The sequence below is a fragment of the Coregonus clupeaformis genome, chromosome 8 (assembly GCF_020615455.1).
Source record: "Coregonus clupeaformis isolate EN_2021a chromosome 8, ASM2061545v1, whole genome shotgun sequence".
Lineage (NCBI taxonomy): Eukaryota > Metazoa > Chordata > Actinopteri > Salmoniformes > Salmonidae > Coregonus > Coregonus clupeaformis.
The window spans coordinates 20,418,635-20,442,007 of record NC_059199.1 but is presented as its reverse complement, the minus strand read 5'-3'; the positions used below and the strand labels follow the sequence as shown (position 1 = coordinate 20,442,007).

Genomic DNA, 23,373 nt, shown 5'->3' with positions numbered 1-23,373 from the left:
AGTAGCACAGTATAGGCAGGTCGACCACCAGGCAGACAGTCAGAACTGTGCTCTAGGCCTATCTATCAGCAATCAAAAGCTGTATCTCGCAATGAAATGCTATATCTCGCAATTTCTTGTCTTGCAATATCTTGCTTCAGTAAAGCGGGGCCTATTATCAATGAATAGGCTAGAATATTGAGATGACTCACACAGTCGCACACAGAATCTGTACATGTGCACAGGTTCGCTTCCAGGAATCACATTGTGGTAGGCAGGGCACCAAAACAGCAGGAAAGTTGAGCCTTGCTCTTCGACGCTCTTCGACGCTCTTAGTTGTTGAAAATTGTTGAAATTGACACACTATGCTGTTTACTTACTACATTGCGTCATCATTTTTTGGGGGGGATTTTTCTTAACTTTATCAATCCCATTTTCATTTAAACATTTACGCCCCTACCGTGCAACACTACCATATTCCCTAAATGGGCCCTCTTCAAAAGTATGCTCTACCAATTGAGCTACAGAGGACTAGTGATAATCTAGGGAGTATAAAGTGAAATATGTATCATAGATATATAGGCTTCTGAATGTTCTTATGACTAAAGAGATGAAGGGAGAGACAGAGGGAAGGACAGGATGAGTGAGTGAGTTAGGAAGGAGGGAGGGAGAGAGAAAATAGTTTGTTAAAGAGTCACACCACACACTGAATCAAGCCATTACACTCTCACAGAGGGGTGAGAAACGTAGAGGGAGGGAGGGAGTGGAGGGAGGAAATGAGAAACCTGCCACTGTTTGTCTAAGCGAGTTACACCACATAGTGAAACACGGTGTTAACATGAGAGAGAGAGAGAGAGAGAGAGAGAGAGAGAGAGAGAGACGAATGGAGTGGTTGAGCCAGAGAGAGAAAGGTCGTAGGTCAAACTCAGACATGAAGTGAAGCATTCTGGGATTGACATAAGTATTCTGCTTCTCACCACTCCTCTATTCCCCCTCCTCATCCCTCTTTCTCGCGCTCTCTTTCTTTAGTTTATTTAGTAAAAGTTAGCATTTCACGGAAAGGTCTACACCTGTTGTATTCGGCACATGTGAGAAATAAAATTTGATATGATTTCTTGTACCCTCTTCTCTCTTTATCCTTACTTGTGTTCTATATCTGTCTCTCCCTCCCTGTCTTTTTCTCTTTTCATTCTCTCTGTCTGTCATTTTCTATCTCCTTCTGTCATTTCTTTCCCTACCCTTGTTGTCATTCCCACGGTCTCTCTCTTCCTCTCCTCATTCCCTCTTGCTCTTTTTCTCTACCACTTTGACTCCTTTCCCGCTCTCTCTATCTCTCTTTCCCACTCCTTCTCTCTTTCGCTTAATGATTTTCCTGTCGTCCCTTTCCCTCTACCCCCTTTCCTCTCCTCACCAGAGTCCAAAGGTTATTGACTGACATCAACCTTTGTTGCCAAAACACACACACACACACACACACACACACACACACACACACACACACACACACACACACAGAGTCTGGTTGTCCCTGTATGATCACTGGTTTATTAGAGGTGCTGAAAACCCAGACTTCACCTTTTATAGTGAAAATAATTAGAACATTCTGCCCCTCTCTCCCCCGTCCCCTCCTCTCTCTTCCTCTCTCTACCGCTCTTCTCGCTCCCTCTATTTTTCCTTGATATTATTCTCACTGAATAGAGTTATCGGGACGACATTTCAATTTACATACATACACTTTTCAATTCCCATTAGCGACTGGAATGTCACAAGCCGAGAGAGGGTTCAGTTGACGTTTCTGCTTAGCAGCTCAAAAGTACTGTAAATATCACAGTAGCCACTAGCCAAGAGGCTAAGCATTGCAAACTATTTTACTAGCTAGCTAGCTACTAGTTAAAGTTAAGCAAGCAACTCTTCATGCATCTACCATATTACACACTTAATTATTGCAACAAAACAATATTACACTCTTGAATAATGCAACAATTCACAAGCATGTGCAGACAATTAAAGGGTTTATTTTCTAATCTGTACATTCATTACATTTTAGCTCACGACAAAAGCACAGCGTTACTGCTAGCTAAAGCTAACAACATGTCTTCATCAAGTAACGTTAGCCTATCAAAAATGTACGATTATCCCTCTAAAACTAATATAAAAGTACAGTAGGCCTATCTTACAACATTACAGTAAACCATGCTTCATTTTTATCAATATCATGCAAATCATTAGGCTACATGTGGTAAAAGCAAATTGCGACTGAAAACGTGGGTATAATTCACCGGGGAGTTGAGAGGTTGAGCTGTTATGTATGGAAGCCCATTCCCGCCCAAAATAAAATACATATAGATCATACATATAAGTTATGTTTCTTCATTTGAAGCATTGTGTGGCGATTTCCATCTCTTCACATTGCAGAGATCAGCACGGCAAACGTGTGACGAGCTGGCATTTGTCCCAGCACTTTTGATTTGGTTTAATAAAAAATATTGCATTTAAAAAAAGGGTTGAAAAGAGGGACAAAGTATGGTTTTTTAGACTGATTCGCCTCATGATTTGATTGACAGGATTTTAATGTTTTCATCCTCCCTAGGGCCAGGAGTTTTTCCAGGAGTTTATTTTTTTTTAAATCATATGACCTGATAAGAAAAGATCTGGTCCCATCATAGCCCATATAAACCAGTTTTTTACAGCTGATTTATACCAGGAGTTTTACCTGGTTAGGTTAGCTTACCAGATCAGGAAAAACCCCTCCACCACTCTGGGACCTGTGGTGTCACATCTGAAATCACCACACAATGTTACAAGTGAAAAAACGTATTGTATTTGTATGATCTACTATCTCAAAATGTTGACTTGCGTATCTCGGTGTTGACTTACATATGTCAAAATGTTTTCATAGTATCGACATTAAAAAAAATGGCGGCGGGAATGGGCTTCCATAGTTTTCCGTGGCTCAGTGCAGCCGCCAGGTGACAGCTACTGCTACAATTTCAGAATGTAACAGGCTGTTACTGCAATTTCAGGTAAAACCTCAATAAAACAAGTCTCAAATATAAGGAAAATCAGGAGAATGTTTATTACCATTTACAGTGCCTTCAGAAAGTATTCACACCCCTTGACTTTCTCCACATTTTGTTGCGTTACAGCCTAATTTAAAATGGATTAAATTGAGATTTGTGTCACTGGCCTACACACAATACCCCATAATGTCAAAGTGGAATTATCTTTTTTGACATTTTTACAAATTAATTAAAAATGAAATCTGAAATGTCTTGTGTCAATAAGTATTCAGTCCCTTTGCTATGGCAAGCCTGAATAAGTTCAGGTGTAAAAATAGTGTTTACCATGATTTTTGAATGACTACCTCATCTCTGTACCCCCACACATACAAACATCTGTACGGACCCTCAGTCGAGCAGTGCATCTCAAACACAGATTCAACCACTAAGACCAGGAGGTTTTCCAATGCCTCACAAAGAAGGGCACCTATAGGTAGATGGGTAAAAAAAGCAGACATTGAATATCTGTTTCAGCATGGTGACAGTATTAATTACACTTTGGATGATGTATCAATACACACAGTCACCACAAAGGAAACTGCTCTGGGATTTCATCATGAGGCCAATGGTGACTTTAAAACAGTTACAGAGTTTATGGCTGTGACAGGAGAAAACTGAGGATGGATCAACAACATTGTAGTTACTCCACAATACTAACCTAAATGACAGAGTGAAAAGAAGGAAGCCTGTACTGAATAAAAATGTTCCAAAACATGAATCCTGTTTGCAACAAGGCACTATAAAGTAATACTGCAAAAAATGTGGCAAAGAAATTACATTTTTGTTCTGAATACAAAGCGTTATGTTGGGGCAAATCCAACACAACACATCACTGAGTACCACTCTTCATATTTTCAAGCGTGGTGGTGGATGCATCATGTTATGAGTATGCTTGTCATCGGCAAGGCAGTTTTTTAGGATAAAAAGAAATGGAATAGAGTTCAGCACAGTCAAAATCCTAGAGGAAAACCTGGTGCAGTCTGCTTTCCAGCAGACACTGGGAGACAAATTCACCTTTCAGCAGGACAATAACCTAAAACACATGGGCATATACATGTACACTGGAGTTGCTTACCAAGACCACATTTGAATGTTCCTGAATGGCCTAGTTACAGTTTTGACTTAAATCGGCTTAAAAAGTGACGATCAACAACCAACTTAACAGAGCTTAAATAATTTTTTAAAGAATAATGTGCAAATATTGTACAATCCAGGTGTGCAAAGCTCTTAGAGACTTACCCAGAAAGACTCACAGCTGTAGTTGCTGCCAAATGTATTCGGGGGGTTGAATACTTATCTAATCAAGATATATTAGTCTTTTATTTTTCATAATCTTTTTGACAAATGCTAGAATTTGTCTTCCATTTTGACATTAGAGTATTTTGTGTAGACCGTTGACAAAAAATGACAATTAAATAAATGTTAATCCCACTTTGGAACACAACAAAATGTCGAGAAAGTCAACGGGTGTGAATACTTTCTGAAGGCACTCAACGAGACAATTCTGTTCACGCTGCCCTGCTTGGAGGGGGGCAACTGTGGTCAGACAGATGATCACCAACGAAGTGTTTAGGCTAAACACAACAGCCTGTTCTACATGCAAATTGTGTGTGTGTGTGTGTGTGTGTGTGTGTGTGTGTGTGTGTTTGTAAGAGATAGTGGAAAGTAAAACCTCCATTTACGGTAAATGGTTACGGATGACACTGGATCCTCTGGCCTACTGAGACAGAACAATAGTGAAAAAGAGATGGCTAAAGAGAAAGAAATTGAGTGGAGAGATGAGTGGAGGGGAGAAGGAAGCACATCAAAAGCACAGTTCAAAAAAGGAAAGGAGAAATGAAAGCAAGGGATGGAAGAAAGAAGAGAGAGTAGGGTGGAGATTACTGCTGTTTTCCCACAGTAGAGTTCCTTAAATGTGTAACAGAGTAGTTAGCTCTAGACCTAAGGTCAGTTTTGTGTTTGCCCCTAATCGTTTTGTTTATGATAAGGTTTAGCTGATACTAGATCTGTGCCTAAAGATAACTCTGATTTAAGAATGAACTACTGGGAGCTCATATTTGATTACTTACCACAGATGATGCAATCGCCATCACACTCCACACTGCCCTATCCCATCTGGACAAGAGGAAGCATTCAACACCATAGTACCCTCCAAGCTCATCATTAAGCTTGAGGACCTGGGTCTCAACCCCGCCCTGTGCCATTGGGTCCTGGACTTCCTGACGGGCTGCCCCCAGGTGGTGAAGGTAGGAAAAAACATCTCCACTTCGCTGATCCTCAACACTGGGGCCCCACAAGGGTGTGTGCTCAGCCCCCTCCTGTACTCCCTGTTCACCCATGACTGCGTAGCCATGCACGCCTCCAACTCAATCATCAACTTTGCAGATGACACAACAGTAGTAGGCTTGATTAACAATAACGATAAGACAGCCTACAGGGAGGAGGTGAGGGCTCTCAGAGTGTGGTTTCAGGAAAATAACCTCTCACTCAACGTCAACAAAACAAAGGAGATGATATTGGACTTCAGGAAACAGCAGAGGGAGTACCCCCCTATCCATATCGACGGGACAGCAGTGGAGAAGGTGGAAAGGTTTAAGTTCCTCAGCGTACATATCACTGACAAACTGAAATGGTCCACCCACACAGACAATGTGCTGAAGAAGGCGCAACAGCGTCTCTTTAACCTCAGGAGGCTGAAGAAATTTGGCCTGTCACCTAAAACCCTCACAAACGAGTTACCTACGATTCCCCACATGGCAGCTTCTTGTCACAGTTCCTAGATATCTGGCCATCCAGAATCACAACAATACACAGCCTTCTGCCCCATTGAAGCGTGTGCATCATTTTCATGACATTGTCAGCTAACCCGTCTATATTGTGGCCACCCTCATTCCTCCTCACCTTTCCTCTCTGCTATTCTCCTCTCCTCCCCCTGTACTCCCTCTTGTTGCCTACCACGGAGCATAAACTGGAGGTAGGGTGGTTCCATCATATAAATATAAATAATGGAAATAGATCACATAGAACACACCTTGCATCGTCCAATGTGGTGTAGGCTTGGGCGGTATACAGTATATACCGTATAGCGGGGTATTTTGAAATACCGACAGTATGATTTTCAATACCGTGGGTTTGGGGAGCCCTAAAGCTCGGGGGAATACGTGACGTGAGAATATGCTTATCCTCCTGCAAACTTTAGACCAGGGGTGCCCAACCAGTCGATCACGATCTACTGGTCGATCGTGGAGTGCTTGCCAGTTGATCGTGAGATGATTATACATCTACTAAAATTCAGCCACACAAATCAATGCCTATAATCTCTTTGGTTTTAACGTTCGACAGTCCTCTATTGACTGCAATGTCTGAAAAGTCACGTGATTTACATAAAATCTGTCCAGTCCCTGCCTTGTTTATTGACGTATGCCTAGTTAGCGCGGTCAGATGCCGCCCGCCAACTCCAAGTCGAGGTCACGGTGATGCCAGGCAGGTAGCTAGCTAGCTAACAAAAAAACAGAAAACATATCATTTCCACAAGGAATGGGAGGAGGATTCTTTTTTTCGTCATGTCAAACTCAAAATGTGTGTGCCTCATCTGCCATAATAGCATCGCTATCCCAAAGAAAGGTAACATAGAACGACATTTTAAACCACACACAAAACCCAGGAAATAGATTTTCCAGCAAAGACTGAATTACGAAGAAGAAAGGTACAAGAACTAAGCTATTTCGCGCTCACTTAGAAGAGACTGAAGCAGAGCACACAGACCTGCTGCTGCACACAGATGTGCGGTGGCTGAGCCGAGGTACATTTTTAGGGATATTCAGTGAGTTGTTGCCTGAAATCAAGGAGTTTCTCAAGTTCTCCAAACATGCAGAATATGCACAGCTAGAGGACACACAGTGGCTCCTGGATTTAGCTTTTCTCACTGACCTAACTTATATGCTTAATTAATTGAATGTAGAGCTGCAAGGAAAAGGCAAACATATAATTGACATGATCAGCTCTGTGAACACTTTTAAATGAAACTACAACTGCTCACAAGAAAGCTGCAACATAAGGACCTGCACTTCTTTCAACACATGCATTCAGAACTTGAACGTCAGGGCAAGGATACAGCACAGCTTGACAGTGCACGTTACGTGGAGCAAGTCCAGAGCATCTTATCTAAGTTTGACAGTCGTTTCACTGACTTTGCATCACTTGAGCCTATTGCCACTTTTAAATGTGCTTTCCATTTGGCAAAGACATAAATGTGGAAGTCATTGCCTCCAAAATGGGATCACAACTATAGCAGAAACTGAAATTCTCACCCTTCAAAATGACATTCAGCTGAAATCCAGGGCAACCACTGAGATGAAGGAAGAGTTCTGGGAGCTGCTGCTAGAGGGGAAGTATCCCAACATAAGATGTGCTCTCAACTTATCAGCCCTTTTTGGATCAACCTACCTCTGTGAGTCTGCATTTTCTCACATGAAGATCATAAAGTCCAAGTACAGAACTACTATGACTGATGACCACCTTGTGGCCTGCATGAGACTTGCAACAAGCTGCTACAGCCCTGACTATGAAAAACGACTTGCCTCCACCCAATGCCAAAAGTTACACTAAGGTAGGAAATGAAATGAGTTGCACTTATTTGTTGAAAACATGTTACTGGTCCACATTATATTTGGGTATCAAATAGGTATCATAGCGGCAGGTCCATACTCAGTGGTGTTTTGCGTTTCATACATTTTGTTGGTTGGTTTAGATTTAGAGACTGGTAGATCTCATCAGGCTGGCAAATTAAAAAGTAGATCTCACGTCAAAGAAGGGTGGGCACACCTGCTTTAGACCATGCGTACGCACAGTTTCTAGTGGTTGAAGTATTGCATTGCAAGAAGGCAAAAGTAGCCTAGTAGCCTTGTGCAAATGGGGAATATATGATGACACTCTTATTCATAACAAAAAAAATAACAGGTAGCTAAATATAATAACAAGATGCAATCATTTGCCGAAGAATCTATTTATTTTATCTTTGCATCCTAAAATAATTAGAAATGGGCATCTATTTCCTATTATTTATTTCATTTCCATGATCATTGCAGAATAAATTCCTCACCTTTTCAAGTTTTTGTTCTATGCATCTGAAAGGGAGCCCAGTTTATAACATACAGGTGAACAGACAGTTGATCTTTTGTGTAGGCTACCACTGTAAGTAGGCCTACTTTAGTTTTCATTTGACAATGTTTCAGAATTTGCGGGCAGTGCAGCATATTTAGGTTCGAGAAAAAGTAAATGCAAAACATTATTGAATTCAAATGATCTGTTTACAGGTCCACAACAATTTGCAATTGTTTTTGTCATTCAGAAACAGTCAGCTAAAGCAAATTTCAGAAGAAAATTTCGCAATTGCTATTTCCTTTAGATAGCCTACTGTCTTGGCCTAATTCCAATACTTCCAAAGTATACAGCAAATAATATTTGTAAATGATATCATAAATAGGACTGGTGGAGTTATGTCACACATGCAGTTAACAGAAATATATGGAAATATCTGCTCTATCCAAAATTACAACCAACTGATTAAAGCATTACCGCAGAAATAGAGGAGGCAAGTAGAAAGGGGAGAAGGTAAGGAACATGTCTGTCGGCCCTGCATTAAATACCAAAATTGGCTAGAGAAAATTGTGATAAATAAAAAAAAGTATACCAGTTTCATTTAAGGACCAAAAAATGTACAGCTGCACCATACAGGTTGCAAAATAGTTGGGAGGAGATTTTCGTTGTACCGATTCCATTACGCATGGTTTATGAACTGATACACAAAACGACGCCGGATTCAAAACTTTGAGTTTTTCAATTTAAATTATTATACAGAATTCTTGCAACCAATAGAATGTTACAGTGCCTTGCAAAAGTATTCATCCCCGTTGGCGTTTTTCCTATTTTGTTGCATTACAACCTGTAATTTAAATGGATTTTTATTTGGATTTCATGTAATGGACATACACAAAATAGTCCAAATTGGTAAAGTGAAATGAAAATAATAAATAACGGGAAAGTGGTGTGTGAATATGTATTCACCCCCTTTGCTATGAAGCCCCTAAATAAGATCTGGTGCAACCAATTACCTTCAGAAGTCACATAATTAGTTAAATAAAGTACACCTGTGTGCAATCCTAAGTGTCACATGATCTGTCACATGATCTCAGTAAATATACACCTGTTCTGAAATGCAACACCGCTAAGCAAGGGGCACCACCAAGCAAGCGGCACCATGAAGACCAAGGTGCTCTCCAAACAGGTCAGGGACTCCGGGATGCTGACCTTCTAGGCAGAGTTGCAAAGAAAAAGCCATATCTCAGACTGGCCAATAAAAATAAAAGATTAAGATGGGCAGTCTGAGATATGGCTTTTTCTTTGCAACTCTGCCTAGAAGGTCAGCGTCACGGAGTCGCCTCTTCACTGTTGACGTTGAGACTGGTGTTTTGCGGGTACTATTTAATGAAGCTGCCAGTTGAGGACCTGTGATGCGTCTGTTTCTCAAACTAGACACTAATGTCCTCTTGCTCAGTTGTGCACCGGGGCCTCCCACTCCTCTTTCTATTCTGGTTAGAGCCAGTTTGCGCTGTTCTGTGAAGGGAGTAGTACACAGCGTTGTACGAGATCTTCAGTTTCTTGGCAATTTCTCGCTTGGAATAGCCTTCATTTCTCAGAACAAGAATAGACTAACGAGTTTCAGAAGAAAGTTATTTGTTTCTGGCCATTTTGAGCCTGTAATTGAACCCACAATTGATGATGCTCCAGGTACTCCCAAAGCCAACACCTCCTTTGGCCGCCATTCCTTCCAGTTCTCTGCTGCCAATGACTGGAACGAATTGCAAAAATCTCTGAAGCTGGAGACTCTTATCTCCCTCACTAACTTTAAGTATCAGTTGTCAGAGCACCTTACCGATCACTGCACCTGTACACAGCCCATCTGAAATTAGCCCACCCAACTACCTCATCCCTATATTGTTATTTATTTTGCTCTTTTGCACCCCAGTATCTCTATTTGCACATAATCTCTTGCACATCTAGCATTCCAGTGTTAATACTATTGTAATTATTTTGCACTATAGCCTATTTATTGCCTTACCTCCATAACTTGCTACATTTGCACACACTGTATATATATTTTCTGTTGTATTTTTGACTTTACGTTTTTTACCCCATATGTACAGTGGGGAAAAAAAGTATTTAGTCAGCCAACAATTGTGCAAGTTCTCCCACTTAAAAAGATGAGAGAGGCCTGTAATTTTCATCATAGGTACACGTCAACTATGACAGACAAAATGAGAAAATAAAATCCAGAAAATCACATTGTAGGATTTTTAATGAATTTATTTGCAAATTATGGTGGGAAATAAGTATTTGGTCAATAACAAAAGTTTCTCAATACTTTGTTATATGCCCTTTGTTGGCAATGACACAGGTCAAACGTTTTCTGTAAGTCTTCACAAGGTTTTCACACACTGTTGCTGGTATTTTGGCCCATTCCTCCATGCAGATCTCATCTAGAGCAGTGATGTTTTGGGGCTGTCGCTGGGCAACACAGACTTTCAACTCCCTCCAAAGATTTTCTATGGGGTTGGGATCTGGAGACTGGCTAGGCCACTCCAGGACCTTGAAATGCTTATTACGAAGCCACTCCTTCGTTGTCCGGGCGGTGTGTTTGGGATCATTGTCATGCTGAAAGACCCAGCCACGTTTCATCTTCAATGCCCTTGCTGATGAAAGGAGGTTTTCACTCAAAATCTCACAATACATGGCCCCATTCATTCTTTCCTTTACACGGATCAGTCGTCCTGGTCCCTTTGCAGAATTACAGCCCCAAAGCATGATGTTTCCACCCCTATGCTTCACAGTAGGTATGGTGTTCTTTGGATGCAACTCAGCATTCTTTGTCCTCCAAACACGACGAGTTGAGTTTTTACCAAAAAGTTCTATTTTGGTTTCATCTGACCATATGACATTCTCCCAATCCTCTTCTGGATCATCCAAATGCACTCTAGCAAACTTCAGACGGGCCTGGACATGTACTGGCTTAAGGAGGGGGACACGTCTGGCACTGCAGGATTTGAGTCCCTGGCGGCGTAGTGTGTTACTGATGGTAGGCTTTGTTACTTTGGTCCCAGCTCTCTGCAGGTCATTCACTAGGTCCCCCCGTGTGGTTCTGGGATTTTTGCTCACCATTCTTGTGATCATTTTGACCCCACGGGGTGAGATCTTGCGTGGAGTCCCAGATCGAGGGAGATTATCAGTGGTCTTGTATGTCTTCCATTTCCTAATAATTGCTCCCACAGTTGATTTCTTCAAACCAAGCTGCTTACCTATTGCAGATTCAGTCTTCCCAGCCTGGTGCAGGTCTACAATTTTGTTTCTGGTGTCCTTGGACAGCTCTTTGGTCTTGGCCATAGTGGAGTTTGGAGTGTGACTGTTTGAGGTTGTGGACAGGTGTCTTTTATACTGATAACAAGTTCAAACAGGTGCCAGTAATACAGGTATCGATTGGAGGACAGAGGAGCCTCTTAAAGAAGAAGTTACAGGTCTGTGAGAGCCAGAAATCTTGCTTGTTTGTAGGTGACCAAATACTTATTTTCCACCATAATTTGCAAATAAATTCATTAAAAATCCTACAATGTGATTTTCTGGATTTTTTTCCCTCAATTTGTCTGTCATAGTTGACGTGTACCTATGATGAAAATTACAGGCCTCTCTCATCTTTTTAAGTGGGAGAACTTGCACAATTGGTGGCTGACTAAATACTTTTTTTCCCCACTGTAACTCTGTGTTGTTTTTATCGCACTGCTTTGCTTTATCTTGGCCAGGTCGCAGTTGTAAATGAGAACTTGTTCTCAACTGGTTTACCTGGTTAAATAAAGGTGAAATAAAAAATAAATAAAAAACTCAACTAGTCTCAAGAAGGTCTTTAATCAGCACAACAGTTTTCAGCTGTGCTAACATAATTGCAAAAGGGTTTTCTAATTATCAATTAGCCTTTTAAAATGTTAAACTTGGATTAGCAAACCATTGGAACACAGGACTGATGGTCGCCTATGTAGATATTCCATTAAAAATCAGCCGTTTCCAGCTACAATAGCCATTTACAACATTAAGAATGTCTACACTGTATTTCTGATCAATTTGATGTTATTTTAATGGCCCCTAAAGTTGCTTTCTTTCGAAAACAAGGACATTTCTAAGTGACCCCAAACCTTTGAACGGTAGTGTAGCTTATTTTTGGTCGCAGATTCAGGAATGGTTGAAAAGATTCAACATTTACTTTGAACTAACTCTGCAAATAGTGCTGCTGGGTGATTTGATAAGTCCTAGTCAATCGATCAATAATATAATAATTCTCTTAGCAAAGGTGTTTATCTTTAATTGACAATCTGGAAACTGTGAGAATGGAAAGGTTCAGAACTTTTATGAAACATCACAGCACATTGGAAAAATATGTGCCAGCTATCAATCAAAACTGTATGGTCTTCAGAGATGGGTGGGAGGGGTTGAGGGTTGCTGAAGGCTGGGACTAAAAACAAAAGATAGCTACTGTAAAATATACTGTCCGTGAAATGTATGTATAAGCAGGAAGTGGAAGCCTAAGTATTGTTGTCTATTAGTTTACTCCATTTAGGGGAAGAGTGGTAGGGTAGGGTAAGGGGGAAATAATAAAGAAGGAAAATTATATTTAAAAAATATATTTAAAATAATATATACAGTGAGGGAAAAAAGTATTTGATCCCCTGCTGATTTTGTACGTTTGCCCACTGACAAAGAAATGATCAGTCTATAATTTTAATGGTAGGTTTATTTGAACAGTGAGAGACAGAATAACAACAACAAAATCCAGAAAAACGCATGTCAAAAATGTTATAAATTGATTTGCATTTTAATGAGGGAAATAAGTATTTGATCCCCTCTCAATCAGAAAGATTTCTGGCTCCCAGGTGTCTTTTATACAGGTAACGAGCTGAGATTAGGAGCACACTCTTAAAGGGAGTGATCCTAATCTCAGCTTGTTACCTGTATAAAAGACACCTGTCCACAGAAGCAATCAATCAATCAGATTCCAAACTCTCCACCATGGCCAAGACCAAAGAGCTCTCCAAGATTGTAGACCTACACAAGGCTGGAATGGGCTACAAGACCATCGCCAAGCAGCTTGGTGAGAAGGTGACAACAGTTGGTGTGATTATTCGCAAATGGAAGAAACACAAAATAACTGTCAATCTCCTTCGGCCTGGGGCTCCATGCAAGATCTCACCTCGTGGAGTTGCAATGATCATGAGAACGGTGAGGAATCAGCCCAGAACTACACGGGAGGATCTTGTCAATGATCTCAAGGCAGCTGGGACCATAGTCACCAAGAAAACAATTGGTAACACACTACGCCATGAAGGACTGAAATCCTGCAGCGCCCGCAAGGTCCCCCTGCTAAAGAAAGCACATATACAGGCCCGTCTGAAGTTTGCCAATGAACATCTGAATGATTCAGAGGAGAACTGGGTGAAAGTGTTGTGGTCAGATGAGACCAAAATTGAGCTCTTTGGCATCAACTCAACTCGCCGTGTTTGGAGGAGGAGGAATGCTGCCTATGACCCCAAGAACACCATCCACACCGTCAAACATGGAGGTGGAAACATTATGCTTTGGGGGTGTTTTTCTGCTAAGGGGACAGGACAACTTCACCGCATCAAAGGGACGATGGACGGGGCCATGTACCATCAAATCTTGGGTGAGAACCTCCTTCCCTCAGCCAGGGCATTGAAAATGGGTCGTGGATGGGTATTCCAGCATGACAATGACTCAAAACACACGGCCAAGGCAACAAAGGAGTGGCTCAAGAAGAGGCACATTAAGGTCCTGGAGTGGCTTAGCCAGTCTCCAGACCTTAATCCCATAGAAAATCTGTGGAGGGAGCTGAAGGTTCGAGTTGCCAAACGTCAGCCTCGAAACCTTAATGACTTGGAGATGATCTGCAAAGAGGAGTGGAACAAAATCCCTCCTGAGATGTGTGCAAACCTGGTGGCCAACTACAAGAAACATCTGACCTCTGTGATTGCCAACAAGGGTTTTGCTACCAAGTACTAAGTCATGTTTTGCAGAGGGGTCAAATACTTATTTCCCTCAATTAAATGCAAATAAATTCGTAACATTTTTGACATGCGTTTTTCAGGATTTTTTTGTTGTTATTCTGTCTCTCACTAAACCTACCATTCAAATTATAGACTGATCATGTCTTTGTCAGTGGGCAAACGTACAAAATCAGCAGGGGATCAAATACTTTTTTTCCCTCACTGTATTTACCCAGAAGTATTTATGGGGGATTGGAAATTATGCAGACAATTACATTGGTAGAAGCCACAATCTCTCTGCAATATTAAAGCTGATCTATCCCCCCCCCCCCCCAAAAAAAGTATACAGCAGAAAAGGGTGTTATTGTCACCATAAAAGGTGAATGACGGGTGTTATTCAGGCGGAGTTATGATGCTCGTTCACGCGTGCACAGTTTTACGACAGGTCTGATTTATACTGAACGCAACATGCAACAATTTCAACGATTTTACTTAGTTACAGTACATATAAGGAAGTCAGTTAATAGAAATCAATTCATTAGGCCCGAATCTATGGATTTCACATGACTTGACTGGGCAGGGGCGCAGCCATGGGTGGGCCTGGGAGGGCATAGGGCCATCCACTTGGGAGCCAGGCCACCCATTGGGGAGCAAGGCCCAGCCAATCAGAATGAGTTTTTCCCCACAAAAGGGCTTTATTACAGACAGAAATACTCCTCAGTTTCATCAGCTGTCCGGGTGGCTGGTCTCAGATGATCCCGCTGGTAAAGAAGCCGGATGTGGAGGTCCTGGGCTGGCCTGGTTACACGTGGTCTGCGCTTGTGAGGCTGGTTGGACGTACTGCCAAATTCTCTAAAATGATGTTGGATGCGGTTTATGGTAGAGAAATGAACATTCAATTCTCTGGCAAAGTTCTGGTGGACATTCCTGCAGTCATCATGCCAATTGCTAACTCCCTCAAAACTTGAGACATCTGTGGCATTGTGTTGTGTGACAAAACTGCACATTTTAGCGTGGCCTTTTATTGTCCCCCAGCACAAGGTGCACCTGTGTAATGATCATGCTCTTTAATCAGCTTCTTGATATGCCACAACTTTCAAAGTGGATGGATTATCTTGGCAAAAGAGAAGTACTCACTAACAGGGATGTAAACAAAATAGAGAAATAAGCTTTTTGTGCGTATGGAACATTTCTGGGATATTTTATTTCAGCTCATGAAACATGGGACCAACACTTTACATGTTGCGTTTATATTTTTGTTCAGTATATAACGGGAAACATGCGTATGTATTGCGTGCGCCAAGTTTATAAATCACAATATTTCTCTGCGTGCAGTCTTTTCAGTAATAGTTTAAAATGTACGCAGCGTTTATACAGTATATAAAACCGTATACATTGGTATGGTACAGGAATGGTATGAAAACCTAGATACTGTTGCCCCTAGACGCTGGCTGATCTTGGGTCAGACTTGCATTTCCCCACTAATGGTTAAGGTTAGGATTGGGGGAGAGGAGGGGAAACTGATCCTAGATCTGTACCTAGGGAAAATTTCACCCTGGAGTGTTCAATGCAACAAACAATAGAAAAGGTCAAGATGGCATATTGTCAGACATTTATTTTTCTCTCTGCCCCTCTCATAGCCAGCATTGGACCTAAGACTCAAGGTATGAGACTTGTCTGAGACCTGAAGACTTGCATTAGCTCCCCAGTTAATGCCTAGGCTTTAGCTCAGCAGGCTAACACATTCTTGTGGCATGCAGGAAACCCTGGTTCGAACCTCGGTTGGTCACATGTAGGTCAAATGTGCACAGTGTGTATATCTCGGTGTATTAATCTGTGTGTGTGTGTGTGTGTGTGTGTGTGTATGTTTAGGAGCCCAACAGCAGCCACCCAACCCTGATTACTCTGAAGGTAGACCCAGATGGATTCTTCCTTTACTGGACTGGTGGGGCCAACATGGTAAGTCTATTATTTTCTCTCTTTCTCTTCCTTACACAGTAGTTACTCACTTTCTACATTTACATTTACATTTACATTTGAGTCATTTAACAGACGCTCTTATCCAGAGCGACTTACAGTAGTGAGTGCATACATTTTTCATACCTTTTTTCGCACGGGTGCCCATGGCTATGTAATTGAGATATGGCACTTGGAAATGTTACATGTATAACCTTTAAGTAGAAGAGAAGTACTTTCTCTTGTTATGACTGTCATCATCTTTCCTTTCTCAACCCCCTGTTCGCTCTCTTCCACCTCCTCCCTTCTTTAAGGTGGTCCTCTGTAGCTCAGCTGGTAGAGCACGGCGCTTGTAACGCCAGAGTAGTGTGTTTGATCCCCGGGACCACCCATACACAAAAATTTATGCACGCATGACTGTAAGTCGCTTTGGATAAAAGCGTCTGCTAAATGGCATATTATTGTTATTATTATTTAACTTAAACATAAAATCTCCCTCCTTCCCTAACATGGTGGGTCCTAGGCTTGGGTGATGATTGGCCAGGCCAATTAGGAGGGGGGTCAAAAAGAGGAGGTCACAATTCTGTTTGTTAATAATATAATAATAATATGCCATTTAGCAGACGCTTTTATCCAAAGCGACTTACAGTCATGTGTGCATAAATTTTTACGTTCATTTGTTTACATGGATATGCTTGAAACAAGCCATTCCACTTTGTTATTATCATGGAATTTCATTATGATTATTCAGGTTATTACTTAAATCAACAAATTAAGAAATGTCAGGTTGGAGAGGTAAAGAAAAAAATGACTGAGAAGCCCAGCTGGGCACTTTCCTACATTTGACATTTGCGAGAAGCAGGCTAGGTAGGCCTACTTCTTTGCGTGCTCAGGCACGCGCGCTCCATCAAAATTAACAGAACAGAGAAACCAGACACATGCTCATTGCTCACATGCAGAGCGTAAATGATGATATGAAATAAACGAAAACTTGTTTCTCACAAGTGTGAGAGGTTGTGAACTCTGCAAACAATGTTTCCACTCCGAGAATGAGAACGGTAAATTACTTTAATTAATATATGCATTAACAGACATTAGCGATAGCCTATAGCGATCTACATCCCAGCGCATCTAGTGTATTAGCTGCCTGAGCATCAAAGGACAGTTGGAAAGAGGATGAGATGTAGAAGGTTTAATAGACAGACCTAAGCTTGCAAAACATGCTTATAATCATTAGTAAACACTCCCTCTACAACAAAGCTTTCTTAGTGTCCAACAAGCTTTCTCTGAACACCTCCAAAACAAAGGTAATGTGGTTTGGTAAGAAGAATGCCCTTCTCCCCACCTGTGTGATTACTACCTCTGAAGGTTTAGAACTTGAGGTAGTCACCTCATACAAGTACTTGGGAGTATGGCTAGACGGTACACTGTCCTTCTCTCAGCACATATCCAAGCTAAGGTTTAATCTAGACTTGGTTTCCGCTTCTCTTTCACCCCAGCTGCCAAACTAACCCTGATTCAGATGACCATCCTACCCATGCTAGATTACGGAGACGTAATTTATAGATCGGCAGGTAAGGGTGCTCTCGAGCGGCTAGATGTTCTTTACCATTCCGCCATCAGATTTTTATAGGACTCACTGTACTCTGTAAACTGGTCATCTCTGTATAGCCGACGCAAGACCCACTGGTTGATGCTTATTTATAAAACCCTCTTAGGCCTCACTCCCCAATATCTGAGATACCTACTGCAGCCCTCATCCTCCACATACAACACCCGTTCTGCCAGTCACATTCTGTTAAAGATCCCCCAAAGCACACACATCCCTGGTTCGCTCCTCTTTTCAGTTCCCTGCAGCTAGCAACTGGAACGAGCTGCAAAAAACACTCAAACTGGACAGTTCTATCACCATCTCTAGATTCAAAGACTCAATCATGGACACTCTTACTGACGCTTGTGGCTGCTTCGTGTGATGTATTGTTGTCTTTACCTTTTTGCCCTTTGTGCTGTTGTCTGTGCCCAACAATGTTTGTACCATGTTTGTGCTGCTACCATGTTGTTGTCATGAGTTGCTGCCATGCTGTGTTGTTGTCTTAGGTCTCTCTTTATGTAGTGTTGTGGTGTCTCTCTTGTAATGATGTGTGTTTTGTCCTACCACTGCTTATAACTATAGGTTAAGTATAACTATAAGAAATCTAAGATGTAAATTATAAATTAACAACTGGGTGGTTTGAGCCCTGAATGCTGAATGGCTGAAAAAATCTAAATACGTTGGTAACCAGTTTATAATAGATGTCAAGATCAAGCTTCTTTGTAATAGCAGAGACAATCAATCCCCTCCTGCATCCCTGTTGCCTAAATTGTTTGTTGCGTTATTTTTTTATAGCGCCCCTGGTGTGCACATTCAATAATAGCGTATACCCCGGTATGGTACAGAAATGGTATGACAGTATGAACATCTGGTTACCACCCAACCCTAGTGGGTCCTCCTCTCTTTTTCTATCTCTCTAAAATGATGGTGAGTTCTTCCTTCTCTCGCTTTCTCTTTTCCCTCCCTTTCTTTCTCTCCACCCCCCCCCTCTCTCTCTCTCTCTCTCTCTCTGTCTAACATGATGAGTCCTCTAGCACTCTCTCTCTATCTGTATCTCTCTCCCCCCTCTCTCTCTTTTACACACACACACACACACACACACACACACACACACAGTCTTGTGCAACTAACCTTGTGGGGACACAAAATTCAGTCCCATTCAAAATCCTATTTTCCGTAACCCTTACCCTAACCTTAACCCAAAAACCTAACCCTAGCTCCTAACCCTAAAACTAACCCTAGCTCCTAACCCTAAAACAGCCCTAGCTCCTAACCCTAACCCTAAACCTAACCCTAATTCTAACCTTAACCCTAAACCCCCTAGAAATAGCATTTGACCTTGTGGGTATCCCCAGTTGGTCAAATTTTTGTTTGTTTACTATTCTTGTGGGGACTTCTGGTCCCCACAAGTATAGTTAAACACGTCCACACACACACACTCTCTCTGTCAATTCCTGATGTTGTTGTCCTGCTCTCCTCGACTCATTAGTGCAGATAGTTGGACTGCGTCCCAAATTGCACCATATTCCCTATATAGTGAACTACGTTTCACCAGAACTGTGTAGTAAAGTAGTGCACTATAAAGGGAATAGGGGACTATTTGGGACTCAGCCTCAGCCAGTTGGTCATGTGAGTGAGGGCCTCATGGATCGAATCAAATTTCAGGCCCCAAATTAAATCACTCTTCCCTCATCCCCCTCTCCCTCTATCAATATCTCTGTCTCTCTCTCCCCTTTTCTCTCTGTCTGCCTGCCACCCTTCTTTCTCTCTTTCTATCACTCCTTGTTCTCACTTTCTTTGCCTTTTTCACACTTTTTCATCACACATTTTTGTAGTGCTCCATCTCTCGATCTCTTCCTCTACCCTTCCTATGTCTGTCTGTCTGTCTGTCTGTCTGTCTGTCTGTCTGTCTGTCTGTCTGTCTGTCTGTCTGTCTGTCTGTCTGTCTGTCTGTCTGTCTGTCTTTCCGCAGTGTATTTACTCTAAAGGCATTTATGGAATGGCCTGTTAATACTGTGCAGTTAGGGGTGTGTTTGTCCGTGTGTTTGTGCGTGTGTTTGCCTGTTTGCGCGTGTGAGCCCTATCTGTGTTTACTGTGTCTGTGTGTCTGTGTGTGTGTGTTCTCTAGTAGGACACTAGGCCAGCCCTAGCCCAAGGGCTGTCGTTGACACTGTTTAGAATGCCCCAGGGAAGGATAAATGGAGCCTGCATCCAAAATGGCACCTTATTCCCTAGTTAGTGTACTACTTTTGACCAGGGCCCATAGGGAAATGAAGGCTTTGAGTACCAAATGGCACCCTATTCCCTATATAGTGCATTGCTTTTGAAACTAGTGCACTTTATAGGGAATAGGGAGCCATTTGGGACAAAGTCAGTCTAATAGGACTTATGAGGGTAGAACTCTGAAGCTATGAGTGGAATATGCTATTATTACAATTAATTATTTTTTAATTAATTAATTAATCTGCTATTATATCTAGATGGCATGGCTATAATTGCTACATCCAATAATAATCTGAGTTTTACTTATGTCTCTACGATAACCATGACCAGAAGTACAGGAAGGTCAAATTACACGTCCATGAATTCTTCACTTCTCCCAACTCTATTGTTTAATCTCTCCCCCTCTCCTCCCCCTCTCCCTCCTCTCAATATCGTCCCAGTCAGTCACCTTTCTTCTGACTTCTCTCCACCTCCCTCCCTCCCTCTTTTCTTGTTATTGAAAAACTAATCCACCCTCTATTCTTCTTCTATCAATCTCTTTCTTGTCTTAGGGTCTATTCTCATTGACAAGAATTAAGGAGAATTTCGAGATATTCTCGTGAGGTATCGATTCTCGAGAGACATTACTGTAATGTAAACTTGCGTATTTCGCACTCTAACGCTACCTCCGGAGGTCTCGCACGACACTCACTTGACAGTTGCCCCCCGCTAAGCAGGGCAGTGAAAACAAAATTGTCTCATTGAGCCCAACATTCATACAGAATAAATACTAATAGCAGAGCAATGTTTTTGAAACAGCTGAAATGTATAGACATTTTCAATATATTTTAGACTTGTTTTATTGAGTTTTCACCTGAAATTGCAGGACCAGCCTGTTACATTCTGAAATTGTCACGGTATCTTTAAGAAAGGGGAGGCACTGCAAGAAGCATTTTTATTTATTTATTTATTTCACCTTTATTTAACCAGGTAAACCAGTTGAGAACAAGTTCTCATTTACAACTGCGACCTGGCCAAGATAAAGCAAAGCAGTGCGATAAAAACAACAACACAGAGTTACATATGGGGTAAAACAAAACAAAGTCAAAAATACAACAGAAATACATATATATACAGTGTGTGCAAATGTAGCAAGTTATGGAGGTAAGGCAATAAATAGGCTATAGTGCAAAATAATTACAATTAGTATTAACACTGGAATGATAGATGTGCAAGAGATGATGTGCAAATAGAGATACTGGGGTACAAATGAGCAAAATAAATAACAATATAGGGATGAGGTAGTTGGGCGGGCTAATTTCAGATGGGCTGTGTACAGGTGCAGTGATCGGTAAGGTGCTCTGACAACTGATGCTTAAAGTTAGTGAGGGAGATAAGTGTCTCCAGCTTCAGAGATTTTTGCAATTTGTTCCAGTCATTGGCAGCAGAGAACTGGAAGGAATTGCGCCAAAGGAGGTGTTGGCTTTGGGGATGACCAGTGAGATATACCTGCTGGAGCGCAGACTACGGGTGGGTGTTGCTATGGTGACCAATGAGCTAAGATAAGGCGGGGATTTGCCTAGCAGTGATTTATAGATGGCCTGGAGCCAGTGGGTTTGGCGACCGAATATGTAGTGAGGACCAGCCAACAAGAGCGTACAGGTCACAGTGGTGGGTATTATATGGGGCTTTGGAGACAAAACGGATGGCACTGTGATAGACTACATCCAATTTGCTGAGTAGAGTGTTGGAGGCTATTTTGTAAATGACATCGCCGAAGTCAAGGATCGGTAGGATAGTCAGTTTTACGAGGGCATGTTTGGCAGCATGAGTGAAGGAGGCTTTGTTGCGAAATAGGAAACCGATTCTAGATTTAACTTTGGATTGGAGATTCTTAATGTGAGTCTGGAAGGAGAGTTTACAGTCTAACCAGACACCTAGATATTTGTAGTTGTCCACATACTCTAGGTCAGACCCGTTCGAGAGTAGTGATTCTAGTCGGGTGGGCGGGTGCAAGCAGCGTTCGGTTGAAGAGCATGCATTTAGTTTTACTAGTGTTTAAGAGCAGTTGGAGGCTACTGAAGGAGTGTTGTATGGCATTGAAGCTCGTTTGGAGGTTTGTTAACACAGTGTCCAATGAAGGGCCAGATGTATACAAAATGGTGTCGTCTGCGTAGAGGTGGATCTGAGAGTCACCAGCAGCAAGAGTGACGTCATTGATATACACAGAGAAAAGAGTCGGCCCAAGAATTGAACCCTGTGGCACCCCCATAGAGACTGCCATAGGTCCAGACAACAGGCCCTCCGATTTGACACATTGAACTCTATCTGAGAAGTAGTTGGTGAACCAGGCGAGGCAGTCATTTGAGAAACCAAGGCTATTTAGTCTGCCAATAAGAATGCGGTGGTTGACAGAGTCGAAAGCCTTGGCCAGGTCAATGAAAACAGCTGCACAGTACTGTCTATTATCGATCGCGGTTATAATATCGTTTAGGACCTTGAGCGTGGCTGAAGTGCACCCATGACCAGCTCGAAACCGGATTGCATAGCGGAGAAGGTACGGTGGGATTCGAAATGGTCGGTGATCTGTTTGTTGACTTGGCTTTCAAAAACTTTTGAAAGGCAGGGCAGGATGGATATGGGTCTGTAACAGTTTGGATCTAGAGTGTCACCGCTTTGAAGAGGGGGATGACCGCGGCAGCTTTCCAATCTCTGGGGATCTCAGACGTTACGAAAGAGAGGTTGAACAGGCTAGTAATAGGGGTTGCGACAATTTGGCGGCTAGTTTTAGAAAGAAAGGGTCCAGATTGTCTAGCCCAGATGATTTGTAGGGGGTCCAGATTTTGCAGCTCTTTCAGAACATCAGCTGTCTGGATTTGTGTGAAGGAGAAGCGGGGGGGGCATGGGCAAGTTGCAGCGGAGGGTGCAGAGCTGGTGGCCGGGGTAGTGGTAGCCAGGTGGAAAGCATGGCCAGCCGTAGCAAAATGCTTGTTGAAATTCTCGATTATTGTAGATTTATCGGTGGTGATAGTGTTTCCTAGCCTCAGTGCAGTGGGCAGCTGGGAGGAAGTGCTCTTACAGTGTCCCAAAACTTTTTGGAGTTAGTGCTACAGGATGCAAATTTCTGTTTGAAAAAGTTAGCCTTTGCTTTCCTAACTGCTTGTGTATATTGGTTCCTAACTTCCCTGAAAAGTTGCATATCGCGGGGGCTATTTGATGCTAATGCAGTACGCCACAGGATGTTTTTGTGCTGGTCAAGGGCAGTCAAGTCTGAGGAGAACCAGGGGCTATATCTGTTCTTAGTTCTGTATTTTTTGAATGGGGCATGTTTATTTAAGATTGAGAGGAAATTACTTTTAAAGAACAACCAGGCATCCTCTACTGACGGAATGAGATCTATATCCATCCAGGATACCTGGGCCAGGTCAATTAGGAAGGCCTGCTCGCTGAAGTGTTTTTGGGAGCGTTTGACAGTGATGAGGGG

At 42.1% G+C, this 23,373-nt stretch overlaps 1 protein-coding gene across 1 annotated transcript in view; it reads left to right on the top strand.

The window, feature by feature from the left end:
* Positions 1-23,373, top strand: part of LOC121571248 (1-phosphatidylinositol 4,5-bisphosphate phosphodiesterase beta-3-like) — a 98,352-nt gene that overhangs the window by 12,259 nt on the left and 62,720 nt on the right. Inside the window, exon 2 of the mRNA XM_041882591.2 lies at positions 16,013-16,099. Coding sequence (XP_041738525.2) covers positions 16,013-16,099 — 87 coding nt within the window. The remainder of the gene's footprint in view (positions 1-16,012; positions 16,100-23,373) is intronic.